The sequence below is a fragment of the Astyanax mexicanus genome, chromosome 4, assembly GCF_023375975.1.
Source record: "Astyanax mexicanus isolate ESR-SI-001 chromosome 4, AstMex3_surface, whole genome shotgun sequence".
Lineage (NCBI taxonomy): Eukaryota > Metazoa > Chordata > Actinopteri > Characiformes > Acestrorhamphidae > Astyanax > Astyanax mexicanus.
The window spans coordinates 7817994-7840609 of NC_064411.1; the positions used below are offsets into that span (position 1 = coordinate 7817994).

Sequence of the window (22616 nt, forward strand, 5' to 3'; positions counted from 1 at the left end):
AAGGTGAAAATAAGAGGAAAACCCCAAAGGTGAGAGAAAATTGAGGTTTCCAGAGTTCTCAGCTGTCTGACCAGGACTTCCCGCTCTCTTGAAGAGAGAAGCTCACCCCCGCCCAACTCAACCCCTCACTAAGCAGCCCAGTCTAATAAGTACAGACAAGGACCTGACCTTAGTCCAATCGTGCGTTTGGGAAGTAGCTTACCCCACATCTTGACACCTAAGCAGTTTTTCATCCTATACGTCAGCTGAGAACCTGGTCACCTCAACCTTCTCAGCTATAGATTACATGTACCAGAAGTCTAGTCTCCATTGGGGAAAAAAAAAAACAACAACAACACAGTATCGCTGGACATCTGTGGAATCAATCATGCTGAGTTGCAAGAAAAAACCTGGCCTTGTGCGTTAAGCACAAAGACACAATATACTTGAATAATCAGGAATCATGCTAAATGCTTGAGTAACATACTGATTAAGTAAAATGCTTCTTTAGTAACACACAGATTAACCCTTTAGTCAATGAACAATGAACATAGTAAAACTCCTCCATATTCTTACAGTGGGCCTAGCAATTAATAGCATTATGCTATTTTAATTGCTGTGGGACAAATTTGGGATAGTATTCTCTCCAGTGTGAATGCGCTGGTGTTTTTTGAGATAACGCTGTGTAGTAAAACTCCTCCTGCAGTCTGAGCAGTGATACGGTTTCTCTCCAGTGTGAATGCGCTTGTGATATTTGAGAGTATGCTGTGTAGTAAAACTCCTCCTGCAGTCTGAGCAGTGATACGGTTTCTCTCCTGTGTGAATGTGCTGATGCAGTTGGAGAGTACTTTGTTGACTAAAACTCTGCCCACAGTCTGAGCAGTAATAAGGTTTCTCTCCTGTGTGAATGCGCTGGTGTATTTTGAGAGTATTCGGTGTAGTAAAACTGTTCCCACAGTCTGAGCAGTGATACGGTTTCTCTCCTGTGTGAATGCGCTGGTGCAGTATGAGAGTACTCTGTTGATTAAAAGTCTTCCCACAGTCTGAGCAGTGATATGGTTTCTCTCCTGTGTGAATGCGCTGGTGGTTTTTGAGATGACCCTGTGTAGTAAATCTCTTCCCACAATCTGAGCAGTGATACGGTTTCTCTCCTGTGTGAATGCGCTGGTGAATTTTGAGATTACTCTGTGTAGTAAAACTGTTCCCACAGTCTGAGCAGTGATACGGTTTCTCTCCTGTGTGAATGCGCTGGTGTATTTTGAGAGTATTTGGTGCAGTAAAACTCTTCCCACAGTCTGAGCAGTAATACGGTTTCTCTCCTGTGTGAATTCGCTGGTGTTTTTTGAGATTACTCTGGTTGGTAAATCTCTTGACAGAGTGCTGCTGTTTCTCCATGTCGGGGCTTGGCTACCTTTGTCTGTTAAATGTAGCAAACTGTTTCTGCGTGTTCTGGAGGCTCTTCAGGACGGCTTGTGCTTCAACTCTTTCAGCAGTTTAACATTGCTCTTAGTTAAATATCCTGGTTGTTGGTGATGAAGTTCAGGAGAATAATTTCATTTCTGGAAAACACAAAGAAAAATGCAGTTGTATATTACAATAAAAGCAGGTCAATTAACTGAAGAGAACTGCCTGAGGTGCCTATATTGACATCTGAGACATCTTCATATTACCATAAATGTTTCAGTATTTTTTCCCACTTCTAAGTCCTTAGTGTAAAGGGGGTGCTGGTGGTCCTCCAGTCACTAGAGGTAGCCCACATTTTACCACTTGCAATAATCAGGCTGACGCCTGTTTACTGCCTTTATAAACACTGCCCACTGTTTAGACAAACAGTCTTGATTCTTTTCTGGTCTCACTAGAACCTGACATCAATGGATTAGCTGATTTATTTACTAAATCAATACAGCGGACACGGTGGCGTATCACAGCATCCGGTCGAAGCCCAACTTCATCTGTAGAACCAGAGAGCAGCTCCAAATTTCATCAACTCTAACTAAATGTTACTAAAGCAGTAAATCATTCTAGCACTTCCACCTTAAATATTATCAATTCTTCTTAGTTGTCCTGGAAATGTAACTAAACATTTAGCTAATAAAATAAAAGGACTATATGAACTCATACAGTGCATTTCAGCAGTTTGGAATTAATATGCTCGAGAGAGAGTGAATTCTTGTCCTGACTCTTTCCTGTTTTTATGTTCTAGACATGAGATAATATAATTTTTTTCCCAAACGAGGGACCGAAAGACATAAATCCTTGGGTTTTACAGATTGAGTGGGTCAGCCACCACACTTGCTGCTATCGCTACTGTGTTGCCAGATCTCTCTTAAAAAGTCCACACTAAATTGTTTTTCCCCGCAAGCAGTGTTTGGAAGCAACGGATTACATGTAACAGTGTTACGTAATCAGATTACAAATTATAAGTAACTGTAATTCGTTACAGTTACTGCTTCAGTAAATGGTAATCAGATTACAGTTACTCTGCTAAAATAAAAGGGTTACATTGCGGTACTTTCCTATTTTCGCTCTTCCAATCCAACACTGACAAAACGCAAATAACATTTTGCAGTGAAATCGTTCTAATATGACAGGGAACTGTCAGCGGCTCACAGCGGCTCCGGACACACAACGAGACGAAATTAACTGACACTTTGTCAACGAATAAAAGCGAGACGAAAATGTTTGGCAGGGACGAAATCCAATCAGACTGATTTAGTTCTGTGAAAGGTAGTGACCAGTTAGGAAGAGATCCAATCACTGCTACTTTAGTGAAGGTGGAGAGGCAGGACAAGCGGGGTACTCAACCAATCAGTACCCGCCTCTCCTGCAGTAGCGCCGCGCGCTCAGTTACAAACCCGGGAATTAACCTGTCGTTACGGAGCTCGACTGGAAGTTAACTCGACAGAGTTCAGCAGGGAGAGAGAGAGAGAGAGGGGGGGGGGAGAGGCGACATATTTCTCCTTCGACGTCGCGAAAAACAAGATAATGTGTAAACCGCGTGGAGCGACTCCATCTCCGGTAAAAACACCACTAATCTTTCAGCTTCTGCAGACCAGAGTCACACAGATCTCCATGCAGAGATCCGCGTTTTAATGCTGATGTTATTTCATGAGCTGATGGTGTGTTTAACTCGGCAGTGCACTAAAACACAGAACTGATACAGAACTCACTCACTAAGATCCGATCATCTGTTTAGTCTCACAGTGGGAAAGATATAGCTAGTGTTAAAACAGGAACAGGTCAGAAAGGAACTCAATAATAGAACCAAAATAAAACAATAAAATAAGTGAATCTATGAACCTAAAAGTCTGTGTAACGTTTCTTACAGCACTTTCTCATCAGTTTCTCACTTTAACTCATGAAGTCTCTCAGTACATCCTGAGAGCATCTCTACAGGACATAATTTAACTATTCAGATGTTTTATGACCTGATTTCTAGAGCAAAATTTAAATGTAAAATATGTATAGTCACACACCTACAATAATAATTATAATATACATTAAATCATATATAAATATATTACACGTTCAAACATTAACAATATTACTCAAGTGGTTATTAAACGTTTAATTTCGTATAAGTGTATAGTTAATAATTCAAGGGAACTGATGAAAAAGCATTTACATTTACACCCTTTACATTTTAGTCGACTAAATTTACTGTAATTTTAGTCGACTATATTCTTACATTTCAGGTGACTAAATTGTGACTAAAACTAAATACTATTTTCGTCAAAAGACTATGAATAAAACTAAATCAAAAATTGTTGTCAAAATTAACACTGGTGGCAAACCTGCAAATAGATAGCTTACAGTTGTTACATTGTTTGGTTTTTAATGGTTTTAAAAGGTTTTATCATCAATTTATAGAAGTGTTTCATAAAATTGTTTGATGAAATGGGTTCATAAGTATTTTATAGAGTGATTGAAAAGGCTGTTTTATTCTTTTATCTATTTGTTAACTGGAAAGAAAAATAAAATAATAATATGCAGTATGTGGTTGCTACATTCATTCAGGCTTAAAAAATGACAATTTTTTAAGTAATCCAAAGTAATCAGATTACGTTACTCACTTGAAGTAATGCAACTGATTATGTTACAAATTACATTTTGAGTGATGTAATCAGTAATCTGTAAGGGAATACATTTTAAAAGTAACCTTCCCAACACTGCCCGCAAGACAGGTTTAAGCTTGACGAGAAATATCGTCACATTTTAATCTCACGAGATCTCGTGCCTCGGGATCTTTTCATATCCCTAATTTTAATTATAAAAGATGTTTTTGTTTCTTTAAAATAAAATAGAAAAAAAAAACGCAAATGGATGCATGTCGGACAATGCAGCGTCTATTGATGTCTGAAATGCAAGAAATGCTGATTTGATGCCTTGGCTGGCCACATTATCTTACTTAGAAGGAAGTGCAGGAAAGTTTGTATCCAAATTAAAATTATAAAATATGTCCTGACTTGGTGTCAGGACAAAAACACTGGTAACATTAGCCAGCAAAGTAAAATTAACTACTTGGTTAAAAAAGCACTGGTAACATTGACTAGCTAGATAACATTAGCTACTTGGTTAAAAAAAGCACTGTGAACATTGGATAGCCACGAACGCTACTGGCCAGCGGCGCTCGCTAGCGGCATCTGCCATTCAGAAACGGATACATGCCGCTTAGCAAAGACACTTATCATGGCATGTATCTGTTTCTGAATGGCAGATGCCGCTAGCGAGCGCCGCTGGCCAGTAGCGTTCGTGGCCAGTGCCACTCCTGAAAGGCAGGTGCCAGTAGGTGTCACTTCCTGTTGCCAGTTGCCGTTTGAGGATCAAACCCCCTCTCCATTGGATAGCTAGATGATGTTTGCTACTGGTAAAAAAAAAAATCGCTGGTTACATTAGATAGCTAGCGAACATCAGCTACTTTGGTCTCTTATTATGGGCCAGTTCTGCCTATTAAACAGTTCTCTTTTTCTCTCTGCCAGTCGCATTAAGGAAACACATCAGCTCCGATCTTACATGCACTCTTAAACATTATTCCCACATAAACAAAAAATCACATTATAAAACATTTTACTATTGCAAACACTTTTTTTAAATATGCATGTGTGTGCAGCTGTGTGCAGCTTTTTATGTACCACGAACGATGGAGAAAAATATCAAATAAGTTTAAAAAAATAAAGCAACTGCATAGAGGGGTACATTCATTTTTAAGGTAACATAAGGTTAGCAAAATTACATTGATTCAACATTGAACTGCCATCAGGAATAATATTGAATCAACATTGATTTCTGATGTTGATTCAGCGTTGGAACTGCTTGTTATGTCTAACATTGAATAAATGTTGAATAAACAACTGAGGCCAACCCAAAATCAACGCTCATTCAACATTGAATTACTGCTAGGAATAATCATTGAATCAACATTGATTTCTGATGTTGATTTAGCATTGAAACTGCTCATTATGTCTGACATTGAATTAATGTTGAATAAACAACCATGGCCAATCCAAAATCAATTTTCAATCAAAAGCTAAATGCAGTAAAAATTATTACAAACTTGTAGTTGATTCAATATTGATTCAAACAACTTAATATATAAAATGACCCTTTACTCCACAAAATAAAACTCAAAGCATAATTAAATTTAGTTACATTACTTTATTTCACAAAATTACTTAGCAATAAAACATTTTGAATTGATTTACCAGTTTAGGGTACAACCCATACTGGTTATGACAACAAACTTTTTTTGCAGTAAACAGCAACGTGAAAATGGCAAAAACCAACCAAACTTAAACAAATTTATATAACGTAATAAAACAAATGAACCTTTGTGTTTTGTATGGCGTCACATCGATGTCAAGAGTCAGGGGCGCAAAAATAACAGGTGAAAAAAATTAACCAGCGTATTTTTATGTTTTGCGTGTGTAATTAATTTCTCATGAGCACAAATGTGAAACTCGTGATCAAAAAAAAAAAAGCGTGTGCGCGCTGAACAGCTTAATTTTTCTCTTCTTGGGTGTTTTTTCCTCTCGAATTCACAGTTCTCCTCGGGTGCCATGCAAATTACCTGCAGCTACAGTTTTCGCTCAAGTGAGTTTTTTGCGCACAAGTTTTGAAAGGGGTGGCTTTGACAGTTTGGGGGCGGGGTCAGGGTCGCCCTCCTCAGCGAATGCTATTGGCCGATATCTCCAGGGTTCGTGACGGACCGCCTACCTCCACGAGGGAGGAGACAGAAGGACAGCAGGAGAGTTAGCTAACTGGCTATGCTAACATCCAAACATCTCTGGCGCGCCGGCTCTGTCTGCACGGGTTAGCATCAGAAGCGACCAGCTCTCTGAGCAAACAGCACTACAGCACTGAAGCCGGACAGACAATGCCAGAAAGTCTGGTCGCTCCTGGCACTAACCTGTGCAGACAGAGCCGGCGCGCCAGAGATGTTTGGATGTTAGCATAGCCAGTTAGCTAACTCTCCTGCCGTCCTTCTGCCCCCGCCCTCCTCCGGCTCATGGAGGTAGGCGGTCAGTCACGAACCCTGGAGATATCGGCCAATAGCATTCGCTGAGTGAGGCGACCCTGACCCCGCCCCCAAACTGTCAAAACCACCCCTTTCAAAACTCCAGTGCAAAAAAAACTCACTTAAGCGAAAACTGCAGCTGCAGGTAATTTGAATGGCACCCGAGGAGAACTGTGAATTCGAAAGGAAAAAAACACTCAAGAGGAGAAAAATAAAGCTTGAGAACAATATTCTGTTCAGCGTGCACACAATTCCCCCCTTTTTTTTGCTCACGAGTTTCACATTTGTGCTCACGAGAAGTTTATTTACACACCCAAAATGTAAAAACACGCTGGTTAATTTTTTTTACCTGTTATTTTTGTACCCCCGACTGTTTATATTGATGTGATGCCATAGTTGTGTGTTACAAAAAAACAACAACAAAAAAAACTTAAAGCAGTTAGAAAAAAATGTTACAATATATATTTTTTTTTTTTACATTTTCTTTCTGGGAAGGCCACCTTCTCTTTCTGGAGCATAGCGCAGCCACTTCATTATGACATCTGCAAATGTCATCAATGTTAAATCTTGATGTTGACGGCGGGCTGCAGCTAAAAACAGACAATAAAAAAAAAATTATATATATATATATATATATATAAAAAACTTTCAGGTCACCATCAAAAGCACTTCAGCCATTCATTTAAATACCAAATAGACCACTATATTTGGGTACAACCATAGACTGTATATAGCTGGACAGAGCATCGTCTCTTAAAAGTGAAGCCACCACAGGTCGGGCGCCCCCTGCTGTTCGGCTGCAGAAAGCTGTGTAACCCCACCCATCCCCATAGGTTTCAATGGCAAAACAGACAACTTTCAATCACGTTTTTTTCTAATATACTGTAATTCTACCTCCATTATTTAAATGCAACAGCTAGTGTAACCTCTGCTTATATTGTCAAATTTTTATAATCCCACAGAATTCGGTTTTAAAAATATTATTCAGGTGTGGTTATTGTAAAAGGGCTGCTTATGGGCGGGACCAATAACAGACCGTCAGCTCCGCTCCGCCCCGCAGCCTGTGACCTCGAGGCAGCCCTCAGGGGCGGGGTTATTTAAATGAGTAGGTTGCTATCCACTGTCTTTCTCCCTCCTCTGGTCTCTACTGCGCATAATCAGGTGGCAGGATCGCCAACATGGCGGAAGATTTTGGCTTCATTTTCATTGAATGAATGGGAACAGAGACACGGCGTCCATCTTTTTTTACAGTCTCTGGGTACAACAAACTATACTGTGAAATTAAATAAAACAAATAAGTTTCATATACCATAAGAGTATACCGGCAGTGTTGGTGGTTATACAGTATCAGTTAGTTTGCTACTCTTAACAAAGAAATTACAGCTAAATATTTTATAATCACTTCGGTTTCAATTAATAAAAATACATGTGTTGCTCTTACTTATTTAATCATTATTTAAATGATTAAATAACCAAAATGTAAATGATTCCTAGCCTGTTTTCCATTTTGCCATGCCTTAGCTGACTGTCGGCATGTCACATGACAAAACACAGCTCAGGCGTCAGCCGCAATTTACTTTTCCCCTGCTAGAATAGAATTTTTGAACAAGATTCTGGGTATTAATGTCTTAATTCATAATGCTTTATCTCCTGGTTTTCAAAACATCAAAAAAATCTGATCATAACTTTTTATGGGGACCTATCTCCTAGCTCTCAATACATCACAACAATCTAACCATCAGGTATCAGTTAATAATCTGACTGTATACATTTTTACTGTGATTTTTTTTAAATAATCATCCTGTGAACATGACATTAAAGGCAATATAATGTGTGTGTTAAAATGTTGTCATATCCCATAGGGCTTTATGGATTCGCAAAATTTCCCAAATCTGACAGTCAGGTATAAGTCCTAATTATATAATTCCTGAAAAAGAACTGCTGATTATACCACAGTTAATATTGGGTGACCCCTGTCAGTCAAAGGCCTTTTAGTAACATATAACATTTAAAAGTGTAAAATCTTGTTATTTTGAATTTATAATTGTTCTTTTATGTTTCTTAGTTTAGGAACCTTTCTCACATTCTCCCAACCACAATCATTCCCAGCACTTCACTAACACCAACAGTTACAGTGGTGTTTTAACTAAGGAAGATTCTAGGGCAGGGGTTTTTAATTAGTAATCATTTTTTTTTGTTTTTCAAGGTCCAGTTACAGGGTAAAATAAAATGCACACTTATTCTATCCACTGACAATTCATGTAGGATAATAATAATCTTATATATAATCTTCTTTAGGATTTATATAGTTAGCTTGAATCCTAAATGTCTGATTTTTTTAGATGTTTTGAAAATCAGAAGATAAAGGCTTAATGGGACATCAGTACAATCTGAGATTAATACAATGAGACAATAATACTGCATCCTATTCAAAAATGCTATTTGCCATGAAAAAAAAAAGAGTCATTCACTGGACACTGGAGTGTTTTGGTTCCTGCTATAGGCCACTGAAGTCGGGTCGTCATTTTGTAGTCAGCGTCATGATGTTTATGCCCATATTTGGGGTTTCGTGTCTAAGCAGTCCATGTAAACGGCGAATTTGAATGGTCTTTCAAAAACTGGTCTCTGTCACATTCTGTGGTTAGTAAATATGTTCAGAACCCTGTACGTTTTATTCTGCGTACATTTACCTCCTAAATATCACTGGATCCTCTGAATTTCGAGATTGTTTAAGGGGAGTAATCAGAAAAATGCTAGATTTAAGCTAATGCTTATCTGACGTCACAGCACAGTGGCTGGAAATGACCTCGGACTGGATTCTGCACAACAACAGCGAACTCCGGTCAGATCACATTTTGGATTATTATGCTTCTTAACAGAGGATCATTAAAGCATTTAAACAGGTGAAAACTCTTTCAGTAATGTTGAGCAGTGTGATGTTGAGCGGTGTGATGTTGAACGCGGTGTGATGTTGAGCGGTGTGATGTTGAGCGGTGTGATGTTGAGCGGTGTGATGTTGAGCGGTGTGATTTTGAGCGGTGTGATGTTGAGCGGTGTGATGTTGAGCGGTGTGACGTTGAGCGGTGTGACGTTGAGCGGTGTGACGTTGAGCGGTGTGACGTTGAGCGGTGTGACGTTGAGCGGTGTGACGTTGAGCGGTGTGACGTTGAGCGGTGTGACGTTGAGCGGTGTGACGTTGAGCGGTGTGATGTTGAGCGGTGTGATTTTGAGCAGTGTAGTCTGTGTTAGAGCTTTAAAGGGCAGATAATAAGAGAAAGTGGCTCTCAGTTCAGCAGCGCTTTCCCGGAGGGTTTAGTATTTAACTACGGTCATTAGTTTATGCTAAATAAAACACCTGACCCAAATAATCAACTAACAACTAATTAATCAATTAATTAACTCACTACCTGCCCTCACTGAGGTGACAACGAACCAGAAACACCAATTTATTTCACTGCATAATAAAGATGTTAAAACGTGTTACAGCTGGTTCTGGAGAATCACTGAACTGTTTTAGTGATTTTGCACAAGAAATGAAAGTAGACTGTTGACTGGGTGTAAGACAGCGATGTGCCTTGCATAGGGCGTGCGATAGGGCCCCAAGTGTTAAGTTTTTCAAATATTTTTTTCCAAGGAACTATAATTTACAAAGATAAATTAAGAGAAGATGACAACTGTAAAGACCTACCAAATATGCAGTCTCTCAGAAGGGTGTCTTTGAATGGCCTTTTACATCCTTTCCCAGCCCAATTAAAGTGACAGGCCAACTCGTTTGTCAGTGATGACTGCAAAATGCGGCGTATTGTTGTCTCTGGTGTTCCACCACCCACAGCAGCAAACTTGGATACCTACAAGAAACATTTTTAATTAGCTTTGGTTTATTAAGTTTTTAATACCCTCTTTCACACTACATGATTTAAGCCTGGTTTTCGTCAACCACCTTTTGTTGCTCGCCGACAAAACTCTGTTCATGGGTAAATTAGCGACCAGTCAGCACTTGGTCAGTGATGTGAGCTGTTGGCGATGCCCAGCAGATATCTAGCATATTATATATCTAGGCAAGTTGGTGACAAAGAGTGAAAACATTGACTACATATAGCTAATGGGATCGTGTAAAAAGAGAACCATGTAACCACTGACCCAATTCCTCTAGCACACTGAGGCAGTTCTATGTTCATTGATAAATATTCCTATGACGTCAAAATAGGTTCACACATTTTGAGATCCAAAAGTATAATCCATAATCAATAAATACAAAATGTTGGTCTTGCTTTCAGTTAGAGAACTTTCTTGCTTTTAGTTTTGACCCCGTTTTTAATGGGTGGGGACTAGTTGACCATTGGCTGCTGGAAATAAAACCCTCCCATAAAGGTTTATTTATTTATAGCAGCCAATGACTAGACCCCATCCATCTGTAAAAACAGGGTCAAAATTGAGACATAACTGTGAAAAAAACAACTGCAAACAAAGTGAAGGTAAAACACAAAACATAATTCAATATTAAATATTCTGTTTACAAACATTATTAATAAATCTTGATATAATTTTTATTTTTTTTTTTTCATGTTCATGGATTATACCTTTGGTTCTTGACTGCCATATATTCCTCTAGCTCCCTCAGTCCCTGCTACTCTTTCCCTTTTATTCATACTTTTGCTTCAATTCAGTGCAGTAGCAACTTGTAATGATGAAGATAAAGTATCTCTGAGCTGGAAAAATTAAAAAGTGCATACAGAGATTCATTGAATGTTTTTCCATGGTTAAGGGCAGCTGCATCCAAGTCTTACATCACATAACGCAAGGCAGACAAGTGGATACTTTTGGCAATGTAGTGTATCTCTGTGTATTATGCATTTTCTATTCTGACAATGTAAACTTACAAAACCTTTGTGTTACTTTACTATTGAACATACAATAAAATGAGGTCTTATTATGATAGTTACTGATAAGTACTTACGGTTTTGCGACGGACTGATTCAGTCTGAAGGTGTCTTTCTGCCTCCTCAAAATCCTCCACAGTCTTTAAGGGCAGACATAAAGCAGCACCAGGTGATTCCACACTCTCATACTGTGTTCCAATGCATTCCTTTATTTCTCCAACATCTTTCTGCAGTTTAAGGATCTCCTTTCTATTTTCTTTTATATCCTCACGTATATTAACCAACATGGTCATCATCTTGTCAACTGCTATGTCTGAAACATAGTAACAAAACAAGATTACGAAATATCCAAAATAACCAGTAGTGGCCAGCAGTCACTTGCTTTGACTCTTGATGTACCATTACCTCACAGAGACACCAGGCAGGCTAAGCTTTTTAACATAAGCTAATATTGTTAAAATCTATAATCTTTAAATCTTTAAACTCGGATTTAAAAACAAGTATCATACCTTTCAGGGCTTGCATCGAGTCTGGCCTTGTCGGATCTGCTCCTTCAAGAGAAGATCACATTGATGAACAATAGTTAAAGGGTAAAACTGTGATTAAATAATGAATTTAACTAACATGCTGTTTTCAATAATTCAACAAAAACTGGTAAACCAAAATGCAGGTTGGATAAAACTGTTGTGGCTTTAAAAGAAATATCTAAAATAGCCACTGACCGTATCTTAAGCTGGACAGCACATTGTCTCACATCCACTACATTTCTGGCATCTTTGCTGCCCATCCTCATAAGTTTTAATCGCAAAACATCTACTTTTCAATCATGTTTTTCTCCTCTAAACCATATTTCTGTCTTCAGTGTCTAATTCCATCATCTTTCCATGTACTAGTATCACTACATCTTTTTTAAAATATAAAAAAAATGCTTTTCTGTTCTATTTTTAAAAGTTGTGGTCATCATATGAAGTTGGGGATACACTTAGGGAATAAAGTGACTGAGAGCCTTGGCTGGAAACATTTTCTTCCTTACATGGAGCAGGCAACCTGCAAGCTAGTTGGTGGATCATAGCAATTATTATTTAGTATTTCTATAACCTGAGGTCACATTAACCGACACTCTTTTTACGGTCTGGACCAAGTGCAAATAATGTTTAAAATATCTTTAATATTCAACAGTGTGTGATGCCCCTTTCTCTGCAGCTCAGGGTTTTAACTGTATATTCTATAGGGTGACTGGAAATGGAACCAGGACATCAATCTTTTTGATCATTGATCTGGGCAAATAAAATGTTACTATCCATTTCCCTAATACTCATTTTGATGTTTTCATGTTACTGAAACATAATAATTTGTTATTTACTTACCATTTCTTTCATATTCTGTTACTTGCAGTGTATGGTACACTGGGCTGCTGCTGCTTTGGAAGTCTAACATGACAAACAAAAGGTCATTAAGTACCTCCTAAAACCTTTAAATTAACATTTAATTAATTAAGGTCACTAACCAGTAAAACACTGCTCAGACAATTGAACTGAACCCAAACCTGCAAAGAAAAAGGGTAAATCAGTTTATATTACATTTAATTCTGTAATTTCTGTTTTTGCCTAATCACTTGTACTTAATTTCTGCAATTCATAAATACTTAAAGATATGATTTTCTTGATTATTCATTATTTTTAAAGAAGTAAAATTACAGCTTCAGAATCACAACACCACTCTACTGACTTGTAATAAGCAAAGAATCTGACATTCACTAATGTTCTTGTATCTGGATTTTGTTCTTAACTAAGAACAGACTGCAAGAACACAGATCAGTTTGATTAAATTATAGTATTTTTAATGTATACATATATACATCATATTCTTTTTAATCAGCAGGGCGCTTTATTGCTCCATTAATGGCCCTAATTCTCATGTGATCCAGTACCAAATCCAGTACCCCCGCATGTGCAGGTATTTTCCACCTTGGGCTTTTTAGCCACTGGGACATTTCAGCGGATGTAGGCAGACCAGGAGGGCATATCGCAGCCATCTATCAGCCATGCTCTTCCATGGGTTAAGAACGCTAGGCTAATTTGTGGGGGGGAAAATCTTAAGAAGATATTGGTGAATGAGGCCCAATCCCGTCTGGATAGGGCTTTAGCTAATCATAAACAATAGTTGTCCAACTTACTGCTTTGATGTGGAAATGATTTAAGGACCTGTCCTGGTCCTCTGCCGAAGAGCTCTAAAAAGAACATAAAGAGTCTTAAAATAATAAATAAAAATATTTTAAATGCACATACTAGATAGATAAAGAACAAAAATCTGTCATATCAGACACAAAAAAGACAAAAAAAAAGATCACACTCATTTTCTTATATTTACACGTTAGGGATGTCCAATGAAAGTGTTAGTTTAAATTGATTGTTTAATTACAGAACAAAATAATGCATGTTTGATTCTAGGGCTGGACCCGAATATTCGGGTATTCGGATATTCGTTCGTTGAGTAGGTATTCGGTTTTTAATTTTGGTATTCGGATATTAATTTTTTTCTCCTTTCCAGAGCTCCACCTCACATCGGTTACAAAAGCCTGGCCTACAAAAATGATGTCTGAACGAATTTCCTCTTATCTAATATAATTTAAAATGGTTTAAAAATATAAAATTATTTCTAAGCAAACGAAATATTTAATATTGAGCTTATAGCCCAAGTGCAAAAATACAAAATCAGTAATAAGACTATGCCCTGCACAATCCTTAAACCGAAATAGACCAAGTTCAATAACGTCATTAACAATGACTTTCCTCTACTCTAATATAATTTAACATGGTTTAAAAATATAAAATAATTTCTAATATAATTAACAATGTTTAAGAATATAAAATACTTCCTGAACAAACGTTTTTTTTGTTTGTTTTTTTAAGCAAATAGCCTAAGTGTGAAAACACAAACAGCAATTTACTGGGCTGGCTTGCGCAGCGGAGAAACCGTGCAGCAGCAGCCTCCTAGCCTGCTTACGCAGCGGATAAGCCGCGGTGTGGGGAAGCAGAAATTCCGGGATGAAAACACATAGAAATCTGGGCTAAAAACACAGAAAAAATATGGGGTGAAAACACAAAAATCCGGGATAAAAACACCAAAAATCCGGGGTGAATATGTCTCGTCGGTCAGAGCAAATTGAACATTTTTCAGTGGATTAAAGGGGCCGTGATTTGCTTTTTTTTTTTTTTTTTTTACCTCTTTTTTTAAAAACGAATATTCGAATATTCGCTTCGAATCAGTGCCGAATATCCAGAGCTCAAAAAACGCTATTCGGGCCAGCCCTATTTGATTCCCTTTGACCAGTAATATCATAACACTTCCGGTTACTAGAATGTAATGGAGGAAAACAAAACAGTGTAAAGCGACCAGTGTAGAACAACAGCACTACTCAGCATCCTTAATGCATTACTGGCAGGCAACATACAAAAAAAGAAGAGGGCACCATTGAACTCTAAGAACATAGGTAGGGTGGTTTGTTGAACAGGGGTGGGTTTCCTGAAGGGTTCATAACGCTAAGAACTTCGTTAACTCGTACTTAAGATTGATCGTTAATTAAAGAGTGTTTCCCAAACCCGTGCGTAACTAAAGTACTATGTAAACTCGCTCGCAGATTAACGAGTGCCCTCACCCAGTCGTTATTCTTAACATTCTACTTAAAAAGCATTCTGCTTGCAGTTCACCAACTTAAACACCAGGGACCGCCAATTTTGAGGGAACAAAAATATTATTTCCGTGGTTGAATCAATTATATTATATTATATTATATTATGTTATATTATATTATATTAAGTTATATTGTATTATATTATATTATATTATATTATATTATATTATATTATGTTATATTATATTATATTAAGTTATATTGTATTATAATATAATATAATATAATATAATATAATATATTATATTATATTATATTGATAACTTTGTCTGTGGCTTGTAGTCTAACTGGGCATATTGGAATTGACCAATCAAACCGTGGTGTCTTTAATCACACCTACACATATTGTAAAAGGGTATCAGTGAATGTGCAGGTAATATTTAATAATATTTTATAATCAGGTGCTTCTAACCAACATTGTGGGCGTTCATCTGGGCAAACTCTGGGGTGTATTAACTCGCAAATATATAAGTACCAGTCAAAAGTTTGGACACGTCTCATTTAATGTTTTTTTTTTTTTAGTTTTTTTATTTAATTAAATGTCTACATTGTAGATTAATATTAAAACCATGAAAACTATTAATTGACGTATATGGAATTATCTAGTAAACAATCCCCTGACCTAAACTCAACTGAGATGGTGATTTGGGAGGAGCTGGAGCGTGAAGGAAAGCGTGAAGGAAAAGCAGTAATTATTGTTTAGGACCTCCAGGAACTACTTCCTTCAAGACGCTGAGAAAACTATTTCAGGTGACTCTCCCTCATGAAGATAATGAGATTAAAATACCAAGAATGTGCAGATCTGTCCTCAAAGATTTCGGGGGAGGAGTCAACAAAGACGTTCTTTACACTTACTCGTTAATTTTCACGTTGCGAAGCTCTTTGGGAAACACTCGCAGAACTGGCTCGTTCTTTACTTACGTTATTCGTTAGTTTGTTCATTATTCGCTAAGATTTATTGTTTTCGGGAAACCCACCCCAGATCAATTGTGTTAAATAACATTGAGCTTGTCTGACTTAATTTGATCATTCAGCACATTTTCGAAACACGTAAATTTGACTATTTTTTATGGAATTAGTTGCCAACAATATGCTCATGCCTGAATTTCTTTTGGCACAAAGAGTGTTTGAAAAGTAGTTTTAAAGTTAATAAATGTAACTGTTAATACATTGTTCTTATTGGGTTACAACTGCTGCAATGTCAGTCCCCCAGAACCCCTAAATGTTCGTCTTTGTAAAATAGGTGTTTTAAATTAGTTTTTTAAAATAATAGAATAGTAAAATGGTAAAATGTAAAGTTCTAACCATTATCTGCTCTTTCTTACTGCACCATATATGCAGGGCTGACTTCTAATTAGACAAATCAATGTATATTACTGTTACACTGAATAATGCATATGCTCCGACATTGTTTAGTAATGGATAAAATCTGTGAAAATGTATATAAAATAAAAAGGACAGTACCTGGTAACATTACTGGAGGGGGCTTGGCTAATTGTCTCTTTTTTGACTCTCTAGGGTCCTCATCAACATACTCACTGTAACGAGTATTAGTCCTGAACAAAATATTTTTGTTACATGAATGATACAGGATTCCCAGCATACAATAACAAAACACAGAGAAAGTTACAAATGCACCTCATTTTCCTTTTTTTTGGTTCTTCTGTCTCCTCCTCTGACTGCAATTCAGATGTGCAGCATCCTTCTTCAACTAATTTAAGGCGGCTGTGAGCCACTTCATAGGTATCTACAAGAAATAAAACAACAAAATGTATAAAAAAAACTGATACAACTAGAATGATTTTCAAAATTCTCTCAATTACATATAAGCTAAAGTACAGTCCTCACCACATGTTACAAGACACCGCACATTGTCATAAACAGTCCAGTCTTGTCTGGATTGCTCCATCTGTTGGACAGATTTTTGCAGCTTTTGACAATTATAGGGTGGCCACGAACATTTGTCACCCTTGAGCCAGCAGCTTGGGACGACAGCAGTACCCTTGTCCTGGAACTCCACTACGCAAATTTTTTTTTCCATCTGAAATATTATAGAAACTCATAAAATAAGAACTGAATAACTGGTAAACATTTCATATTTGGCCTTTTTCCTCCTGCATCTTTAAAGGAGAATGACGGTGTGAAATGTACTTGGAGTGTAGTATAAACATGATAACCTGTAGGGATCTCTGACTCACCTCTGTTCACCCCAGCTTTCTATGTTTCCACGAATAACAAGGCTAGTAGCGGCACACTTCAATGGTAGAATTCTGATGGCCCTGATATGTAAAACGAGCACTGAGAGCACATTTGCAATTTTAAAACATTTACTTCAAAAATACTTTTTAAATAGACAGTTCCTTGAAGCAGTTCTCTGCATACGGCCATTTTGAGATTAACTCCCAATCCCATTCCGTTCTACATTCTCTTGACATAGAAGAAATTCCAACATGCATAACAGAGCTAGAGTGGATTGGCAGAGTGAATAGAGAGCGCAACTGGATTTGGGAGTTAACCTCAAGATGGCAGCACCCCAGATAATAACTACCTCAAAGTACTGTCTGTATAAACACTTTTTTTAAATAAACTACCTGTGCACTTTCAAAGTTCTCAAGTGCCTCTTTTTAAATGTCAAGTACCTCTAAATTCTACCAATGAAGTGCGGATTTAATTTGAACCTTGTTAATTTTATAGATCAAATAACAGCTGTGTATTAGAATGCTGGGGCAAAAAGAGGTGGGGTACTTGTCAGAGATTTTTACAAGTTAACATGATTCACCACACCCTAAGTCAATTTCACATCAGCGTTCTCCTGTAAAAAAAAAAAAAAAACTAAAAAAAAAAAACTAAAAAAAAAAAATGAATGTTCACCCAGAAGTGTTATTTTCCCTATCTTAGTTAAAATTTATGCAGTAAGCCAGGCATGTTTGGACACAGAATGCTTTTTTTCAGAACGGGAGCAGCAAGGCTAATGCTGTCGGAAAGCAAAAATCGTAATGGTCGCAAATTCCATCAAATTTCATCAAGACTGTATCAACCAATCCACAACCTAATCTTGTTTATGGTTTCAGATTTTTTGAGGGCTGCACTAAATCAGTAAACATAAATCGACAATGTCGACTAAAACAAAAATTAGTCAACCAATAATTAATTTGTACTTTGCTACTCTACACAAAGTGCTGGGGACAGAAACACAATGAAAGTGTGTAAAAAGATTACATATTTAATCACAAAATATAACATTCCACATTTAAACATCAGGCATTTAAATTCCATGCCCGCTGTTTTTTTTGTTTAGAAGTGATAGAGAATGCTAGGAACAGGAGCTGCATCCACAGGAAGCAGAGATGGAGGAAGAAATAATTGCTGATTAATCAACTGATAATCAACAGATTAGTGAACAACCAAAATAATCATTAGTTGCAGCCCCATTTACAACATAGCATAACATATAAAAGTGAATAAAACCCCACTGCTACAGGCAGCAACTCCAAACAGAATCTAGGCTGGTAAAATCCTAAAACAGATTCAGACATTTTTGACAGTCAACAGCAGTTTGATATTCTAGTAATATGCTTTGATGGAATTGAAAGGCCTATTCACGTAATTGACCATTAGCAGATGTAGCCTTCTAGCTTTAGTTCAAAAGCAAATTAACTAAATAGAGCCTATTAAGGTAGACATTGAAATCTGGCAGTTGTTCCTAATAAAACTATAATTATTAAGTCCTCAGAAGTTTAGGTGTGTTCTCTACAGATGTCTATTTATGAAGCATAGGAAAGACTACAGAGCCATTATCTACAGGATAAAGAACACACTTTCTTTGTATGACTGAAAGCTTTACCACTGCCAGACTGTCAGATAACTCACGCACCCTGTAACAACCAATATATGCTGAGGTACATGGATACTCAAAGTAAGGTTCACAGTATCTGAATTTATGAAACAGCAGAAAAATATTTCCATTGTCCCGGATGATATTCTTGATCACACCAATCTCACCTGCAACCTCCATGCAATTATTACCAGTCTCAGTGGATAAGCAGAATTCTCTGGAAGTAACCTTTCTGAATTGCTCAGCTTGACAAAACTGAGAAGGTAATGGACCACTGTAATGCAAGCCTGCAACAGTAGCCTCACCTGGAGGCATTTCCACCAAAGCCGGTTTTGCTTCCGATAGTCTTTTAACAACTTGCTGTAACGGCTGGTGCGGTTTGCGTAGGAGGCGTTTAATCTGACACAAATAATTCTCAAAAGGAAACCCTGACACATTGTCAAGTGGACCAAAGTGTCTGTACTCATCGGCTAAGTGAATCAACTGGTGTATAGTGAACACAACTTCATCACTTCCATACAGTTTCCCAAAGTGATGCACAAAAGACACAAGGAGATCATGAGCAAATTTCACCATTTGTTCATTGTTGCCTGGAGACAGGAGTACACGCATGGCAACAGAGAACAGCATAAAATTGTCATAAAGCTCGCTAGGCAGACAATCTCGAAGGACAACAGGGCCAGAGTACAACATGAACTGTCTTAGCTCAGTGGCTTTCCACCGGTCCACCTCAGTCAGGTCCCTTGGCTTGCGTGCAAACTCAACAGGAGTGTGAGGACGTAGCGCTACAAGCTTGCTAGAAATCAAACGGACTACATGAGACTGAACCCTTGTCTTCAAATTTTTGCCTCTCAGCCAGAAGTACAGAAGTTTTCTTGTTACCCCAAGACAGCAAAGATGCATGTAATCTATAGGGAACTGAGAAACCATTTTTACCACACTTGCCAAAGGGCTAGGTTTTTGTTCTAGGTGATGGTCTTCATCAACCATAGCTGCAAAATCAGCATCAGTCCTAGGTTTAACTGCAGTATCAGGAAATGTCATCTTGTTCTTCCAAACACCAGCCTGTGTACATTTATCACAGCCAGAGTAACCATTATGAGCTTTCACGTGCTTGACAAATGCACGAGCTGGAGCATCACACACAAAGGCTGAAAGAAGTACCTGAAAAGATCTGCCACCGTACACAATTCCACTAGTCAGCACATGGGTCAAATCCTTTGTAAATTCCTTCAAGAACTCAAAGACGCTGGCAGGTTTCCCAGCTCCACAGTAAATACCAACCACAAAGGGGGTCCTGGTGTAATCACATTCGAGTAGTCCAAGAATTGGCCAAAACTGTAGCCTTGAACTTTTAAACAAAGGAAGGCCATCAATGTTGAACTGCAGTTTCAGTTTGTTGATACCTGCAGGCAAAACTAGACACTTCAACCTAGAGAGCAACCCTTGTTCTAAACCAAAGTGGTAGTACTGCCCATTTCCCATTTTACGAGTGGGTACATTTGCTGGTGTGCGAAGGAGTGTCCTTCCATCACATGGAAGTTCTGGGTGAAACACCCGCAGAATACACAGGAGTGCTGACAGAGCAACCAGTGAAATTGAAAACTTTGTTGCCCAGTGTTTTAAGCTCATGTACAGCATACTCTCCTTTGGTGTATCTTCATATGAACCACCAGCTGAGTCACTAGAGAAACTGCCAACAACAGCACATGGTTCAGAATCACCATCAGACTCAGCCATGTCATCATTAGCATGGGCAGAGCTGGCTTCACCTGAAGCTGAACTCTGTGTGCATGGCTCAACAGTGTTTGCCCTAGCCAAATTCACAAATGAGGGATCTTCACTCTGGAAGCTTTTGCTCCCATGTGGTACTGTCTTAACAGTTTTTTCAAACTCTTGCAAGATCTCTTTCTCTATCCTGCTTACTTCCTTGTTTATCTTCCGTCTCTTTGACCAGTAAGAAGCCATGCTGTTTCACTGCATCACGCTTCAAGAGTGAGACTTACCTCTGTTCAAGACAACAAACCTGTGAATTTGTATTGTGCATCTCCTTTTCACCACCTGGGGTACAAAAGAAAAAAATGCAATCAAGATTTGTCAAGTCTATATACAAGTCTATATAGTACATTTAGTGAACGAATCACCCAGTGAGTGAACATGAGTGTCAAACCACTTTCAGTATGGTGATGTTGAGCAGTGTCGTGTGTGTTAGAGATTTAACAAGCAGAAAATAAGAGAAAGTTAGCTTTAGTGGTGCTTTGTTCAGGAGCAGTGCTTCCTCACAGGTTAACTATTTAAGGGGTCAGGGGTTTATCCTAATTACAACACTCCTGACCCAAATAATCAACTAACAACTAACTAATCAACTAACTAACTGCCCTTGCTGAGGCGCGCTTTGTGATACAGCAGGAAAAGTTGTTACTCCAGAACCATAGAGTTAACAAACAACCCACCCTATAATTTCCTAGAACAACATTTGTGTTGTTCTAGGAGTAACTTTTAATCAGAAATAATCTCTTTTTTCTGTATTCTGTTTATCATTAGTTACATCCAAGTACAAGTGACTTTACAACCTAAACATGTTACTCCACATTACATTTACTGTTGTTAGAAAAAAATAAGTGTGAAATGTCTGAATTATATACACTACTGTTCAAAAGTTTGGGGTCACTCAAACAATTTTGTGTTTTCCATGAAAAGTCACACTTATTCACCACCATACGTTGTGAAATGAATAGAAAATAGAGTCAAGACATTGACAAAGTTAGAAATAATGATTTGTATTTGAAATAACATTGTTTTTACATCAAACTTTGCTTTCATCAAAGAATCCTCCATTTGCAGCAATTACAGCATTGCACACCTTTGGCATTCTAGCTGTTAATTTGTTGAGGTAAGCTGGAGAAATTGCACCCCACGCTTCTAGAAGCAGCTCCCACAAGTTGGATTGGTTGGATGGGCACTTCTGGCGTACCATACGGTCAAGCTGCTCCCACAACAGCTCAATGGGGTTCAGATCTGGTGACTGCGCTGGCCACTCCATTACCAATAGAATACCAGCTGCCTGCTTCTGCTGTAAATAGTTCTTGCACAATTTGGAGGTGTGTTTAGGGTCATTGTCCTGTTGTAGGACGAAATTGGCTCAGATTTGAGCGTTTAATTGACCCCACAAATGTGATGCTCCAGAAACTCAATCTGCTCAAAGGAAGGTCAGTTTTGTAGCTTCTGTAATGAGCTAGACTGTTTTCAGGTGTGTGAACATGATTGCACAAGGGTTTTCTAATCATCAATTAGCCTTCTGAGCCAATGAGCAAACACTTTGTACCATTAGAACACTGGAGTGATAGTTGCTGGAAATGGGCCTCTATACACCTATGTAGATATTGCACCAAAACCAGACATTTGCAGCTAGAATAGTCATTTACCACATTAGCAATGTACAGAGTGTATTTGTTTAAAGTTAGGACTAGTTTAAAGTTATCTTCATTGAAAAGTACAGTGCTTTTCCTTCAAAAATAAGGACGTTTCAATGTGACCCCAAACTTTTGAACGGTAGTGTACATATGACAAAAACTGATCAGTTATCACCTAATATTTAAAATAATATAACAGATTTGGTTATTATTATTATTATTATTATTATTATTATTATTATATATTGCATGTTGTATATTTACATTTTCTGCACTCTTTTAAAAAAAACTTAGTAGCACT

General features: G+C 37.8%; 5 protein-coding genes across 7 annotated transcripts in view; 2 read left to right on the forward strand and 3 right to left on the reverse strand.

Annotated features, from left to right (window-relative positions):
* The window catches only part of LOC111196471 (zinc finger protein 239-like), a 294610-nt gene that overhangs the window by 179565 nt on the left and 92429 nt on the right, over positions 1-22616 (reverse strand). The gene's annotated exons all lie outside the window — the stretch shown is intronic.
* LOC125801109 (zinc finger protein 501-like) overlaps positions 1-22616 on the forward strand; it is a 286089-nt gene that overhangs the window by 142268 nt on the left and 121205 nt on the right. The gene's annotated exons all lie outside the window — the stretch shown is intronic.
* LOC111196864 (zinc finger protein 239-like) overlaps positions 1-22616 on the reverse strand; it is a 156427-nt gene that overhangs the window by 63411 nt on the left and 70400 nt on the right. The gene's annotated exons all lie outside the window — the stretch shown is intronic.
* The window catches only part of LOC125801144 (zinc finger protein 585B-like), a 252436-nt gene that overhangs the window by 48205 nt on the left and 181615 nt on the right, over positions 1-22616 (forward strand). The window lies entirely within an intron of this gene.
* LOC111191623 (uncharacterized) lies at positions 6537-21104 on the reverse strand. 2 transcript variants are annotated; one of them, XM_049477270.1, is made up of 10 exons: positions 16916-21069; positions 16706-16814; positions 16532-16623; positions 13550-13603; positions 12881-12919; positions 12741-12803; positions 11883-11924; positions 11451-11686; positions 10182-10341; positions 6537-7083 (listed from the first exon to the last, which is right to left on the reverse strand). In XM_049477270.1, exons 1-10 carry the CDS (start codon positions 17106-17108, stop codon positions 6968-6970), a joined length of 1104 nt encoding a protein of 367 aa, XP_049333227.1. In that variant the 5' UTR covers positions 17109-21069; the 3' UTR covers positions 6537-6967. The 2 variants fall into 2 exon arrangements, 1 of the variants encoding a protein (XP_049333227.1); XR_007438621.1 differs by lacking the exons at positions 6537-7083; positions 10182-10341; positions 11451-11686; ... (3 more) ...; positions 13550-13603; positions 16532-16623 and having other exon boundaries at positions 16916-21104.

Coding starts and splice junctions, on each gene's coding strand:
- LOC111191623 (XM_049477270.1), bottom strand. CDS start 17,108: ATGGAAAAAAAAATTTGCGTAGTGGAGTTCCAGGACAAGGGTACTGCT. Junction 16,815..16,915: donor GCGGTGTCTTGTAACATGTG/GTGAGGACTGTA, acceptor TATTTCTTGTAG/ATACCTATGAAGTGGCTCAC. Junction 13,604..16,531: donor CCCTCCAGTAATGTTACCAG/GTACTGTCCTTT, acceptor TGTTCTTTTTAG/AGCTCTTCGGCAGAGGACCA.